This window comes from Asparagus officinalis, chromosome 5, assembly GCF_001876935.1.
Source record: "Asparagus officinalis chromosome 5, Aspof.V1, whole genome shotgun sequence".
NCBI lineage: Eukaryota > Viridiplantae > Streptophyta > Magnoliopsida > Asparagales > Asparagaceae > Asparagus > Asparagus officinalis.
Window position 1 is genome coordinate 107,427,318 of NC_033798.1, and position 4,083 is coordinate 107,431,400.

The following is a 4,083-nucleotide window of genomic DNA, read 5'->3' on the forward strand; positions in this document are numbered from 1 at the left end:
CTCAAAATTAGAATATTTTCAGAAAAGTAAATTCTTAAAAGAATGTTAATTTATAGATTATATATCGATAAACAAAGCTATAAAAAAGTCAGTATAACCTTAGAGGGTGGAAAGAGAGAGCCAATAGACGAAATATATTATTAGCAGCAAATCGCAAGTTGAAAGAACACTGGGTCCCTAGCATTGAAAAAGATTATATTTTTTTAGAACGAGAAATGAGGTCTTACTATTATTTTTAAGAAGAGAATTTTCTATATACAGTTTTATTTGTTATGGTTTATACTGAATCTCCTTTATATCTTCTGTTATAAACTTCTATGGATTAGTTAATATAATTATGAATGAAAATGAGAGCTTAGAGAGTGGGTTTTTCTTATTACATTATATCGTTTTGCTTTAGAAATTAGTGGCTATTAACTTTGGAATCTCAATTTTGGTATATACCATATCAGGACCATGTCATTACATCAAAACTCTAAAGTCATGACAAAAATTGAGAGTTATAAATTTATAATTTAACCTGTAGAACCTTTTTACACAGCAATATATGCACACAAAACAATGTGATCTTCATTTTCCAATATACTGTATAGATTTTGTCTGTGAAGGAAAAAGAGGGAGGATGCGCATGTTGGTGTACTGAAGATGTTAAACAGCAACGATAAATTATACAAACGAAGACCGCTCCACTTAAAATAGAAGAAAGTTAAACATGAAATTGGTTGAACATATGACATGCATATATGTTAAGAGGTACAGTGATACTATATAACATAGAAGAATCTTCACAATTTGGTTATCTGTTCTCTTCTAGGCAAAAAAATAGTCAAAGGGTAGTGCATTGCATGGCATTCATCATAACACTTGGCTGATTAAGCTTTACTTAGAAAAATTATATCCATTATCTTTTTCTCTGAACAGAAGAAGTTTTGAGGTATGACATACTTATCATATATAGCTCTTCTTTTTAGCCGTTATTCTTCAAATTAATTCCTTGTATTAGTAGTTTCAAAGCTAGGATTTTGCAAGTGTTGACAAAATTGTCATTGCATGATCACAAGTAAATTAAACTAGATGCGCGGTATATGTTACCTTCGATCTGAGTTAGGAACCTGCTTAACTTGTATTAAAAAAAATCTACATATCAAGTTCGTAGCAAGTAAGTACTGGGGAATATTGCAGAATAGGCAGATAGAGCTGATGTTAGAAGATCTGTTGCGTAAATTTCTTATGTATTAATATATGCTTACCAGTTATATTTCAAGCAGTAGAAGAATACAGCAAAAATATTTGTCATAAGCAGTACCATAAATTACTTTAGACTTTCTTCCGTCTTCTTTGACAGTCTTTTCTTTTTATTTTCCTTTTTCCCTTTATTGTTTGCATTCTTATTTACCCTCAACTGCTATCACTAGAGTATCACTGTTAATTGATAGTTGGTTAGTATTACTTTTAATATCACATATATATGCTTTCTTAGATATTTCCCAGGTCAACCTTCTGATTTCACATTTTAAATCACACTAATTTGCGTATTTTTGAGTATTTTATTTCTTAAGTTACTATTGATTACTGATATAAATCGCACTAAAGAAATTTCGAGCAATGTCGTAATTTCTCAACCAAAAAAAATTTTTTAAAAATCATTTCAAAAGAGCTATAAATGCGTATGCATGGAATTATAAAAATAGACTAACTTTTAAGATCATTTAGAAAGTGAAAATTGCTACAGTAGTAGTCTACTGTGCCTTTATACATCACGCATAGTAAGATCTATACAAAATGATGAGAGGCCTCAAACAGTGTGAAGACAATATTCAGCAAAGAAAAATCTGAACAATATACTGATGATCATGTAGTGTGCTGTCCTAATGAAGTCCTCTTCACATAATCTAAAGGAGAATTTATTCTCTTGAACGCATGCATGGACAATTGCAAAACACCCCCACTAAACAATACAAGAAAGCCAAACAAACAAATAAGAACCATAGAATCAATGAATTGTTAAACTAATCATATAACGATCTTAGGTATAATTATGCATAATACATGTATGTATTATTGATTCATTCTCTTCCCCTTTTTAAGATTTATAACATCTGAAGATCATAAAGGGGGATAAATATATCAGGACCTTTAATTTGATCTTAGGGTTAGCTAATAAACCCTTGCACGGAGGATCCAATTAATTAATTGTGGCTTATTATAAGGATGACTTAGTACTAGCATTCTTTTTACAGTGTATGTAATCACTGTTCAACAGGTGGCTTCTCCCAAAAGATCAAAGGTTGCAAAATACTAAACTAAAACTAAGAATGAGAATATAAGAACAAACACTTGCTCATTTCTACATTAGCAAAGCAGAATTTTCCCCAGGAAAATCTCGTCTATTCATACTTATTTATTTATCTTTTTTCGTGTTGTGGGAATCCACCAACAAACAAAGGACATATCTTGCTTATTGTATCTTTATTGGTTGAATAAACCCGACATTTTTCTCTATCTTTTCTTAATTTTATTTTATTTTTCATCTAAATTTCTTGTTTATGTTGTGCCAATCCAACACAAATCATTATTTGATCTACTTAATTATTTAACATCTGAAGATCATAAAGGGGTATAAATATATCAGGACCTTTGATCTTAGGGTTAGCTATATAATAATCCCTTGCATGGAGGATCCAATTAATTAAGTGTGGCTTATCATAAGGATGACCTAGTACTAGCATTCTTTTTACAGTGTATGCAATCATTGTTCAATAGGTGGGTTCTCCCAGAGGATCAAAGGTTGCAAAATACTAAACTAAAACTAAGATTGAGAATATAAGAACAAACACTTATTCATTTCTACATTAATAAAGCATGCAGAATTTTCCCCAGGACACTAGCAAAGAGAATATAACCTCCACCCAACTCAAAAAATAAAAAAAAATTGTATATGTATGTATGTATACATATATAATATATGTGTGTGTGTATGTATTTATGTATATATGTATGTGTGTGTGTGTCTATATACATATATATATATACATATACATATAGATGCAGTCATAAACAGGAATGGCACAATTCATCATACACATGTAATATGGTTCAACAAAATGTAATCCTTATTTAATTACTTTTGTACCAATATGGAATCCATAGCACTTACCATGATTAATGCATACTACAAATTTCAAGGAATATCAAAGCCTCCTCGCCTCCTATTTATGTCACTTAAAGGGTTATGAGGAGTACTGGTGTTATTATTACTATCAGGATTAGGATTATTACTATGAGGGTTATAAGGGATAGGTAAAGTAGAATGAGGAGGAAGGGAAGGCTGATAATTATAGGGAGGAGCTGACTGCGGTCCAATTTGCATCGGCAGCGAAAACCCCGAAGGGATATCGCCGCATGCTAATCGAAGCAGATCAGCATTGGCAGCCTCAAGCTCCTTCTGAAGCCTCTGAACCTCTCTCTGAAGAACTGATATAGCGCCAACGCAGCCATACACTGGATCTTTGATCCTCGCCTCAGCCTCATATGCGAGAGAGTTCACAGCATCTTCTCTCTGATGAGGCAGGAGATCGTTGAGGATCTTTGTCACGTTGCTCGCTCCGAAGATCTTGTGAACATTGATGAATTTCTGAGGCTCTTCTGGAGGGAAGTAGGGAGCAAAGATGCAGCCTGGCATGCATTTCCTCCTCAAGAACTTGCAAGCTGCACAAGGGGAGTTTGACCCAGTGGAGGATGAAGATGCCATTTCTGTATAGACTATATGAGATCTCAATAATGTTATTAGGAGCACTAATATAATCATATTTATAATAATCGTTTAGTTGATGGGCAGTTTTAATTTGTGAAAGGGTCTTTTAAGTGATATTATAACAATATTAGGGTTAGGGGTCCCGTAACTGAATAATTTCAGGAAGAATTTACAACACAAATCTGACTCAGCTAGAACTTTTGATTCTATAGTATCAGTGCTAGGCAGGGTAAACTTCTGTATTGACTAACTAATTTCTTTCTAATTAACGTGAGAGATATATCTTTGATCTTTACTTGTAGGGAAGAAACCAACAAGGGAGATAAACT

General features: G+C 32.7%; 1 protein-coding gene across 3 annotated transcripts in view; it reads right to left on the minus strand.

Annotated features, from left to right (window-relative positions):
- LOC109840567 (LOB domain-containing protein 25) overlaps positions 3,093-4,083 on the minus strand; it is a 1,404-nt gene continuing 413 nt past the window's right edge. Inside the window, exon 2 of one of the 3 annotated variants that reach the window (XM_020409264.1) lies at positions 3,093-3,708. In XM_020409264.1, coding sequence (XP_020264853.1) covers positions 3,182-3,682 — 501 coding nt within the window. In that variant the 5' untranslated portion in view covers positions 3,683-3,708 and the 3' untranslated portion in view covers positions 3,093-3,181. Of the gene's footprint in view, positions 3,763-4,083 lie in introns of all 3 variants that reach the window. The other 2 variants (XM_020409263.1, XM_020409262.1) reach the window with 2 other exon arrangements.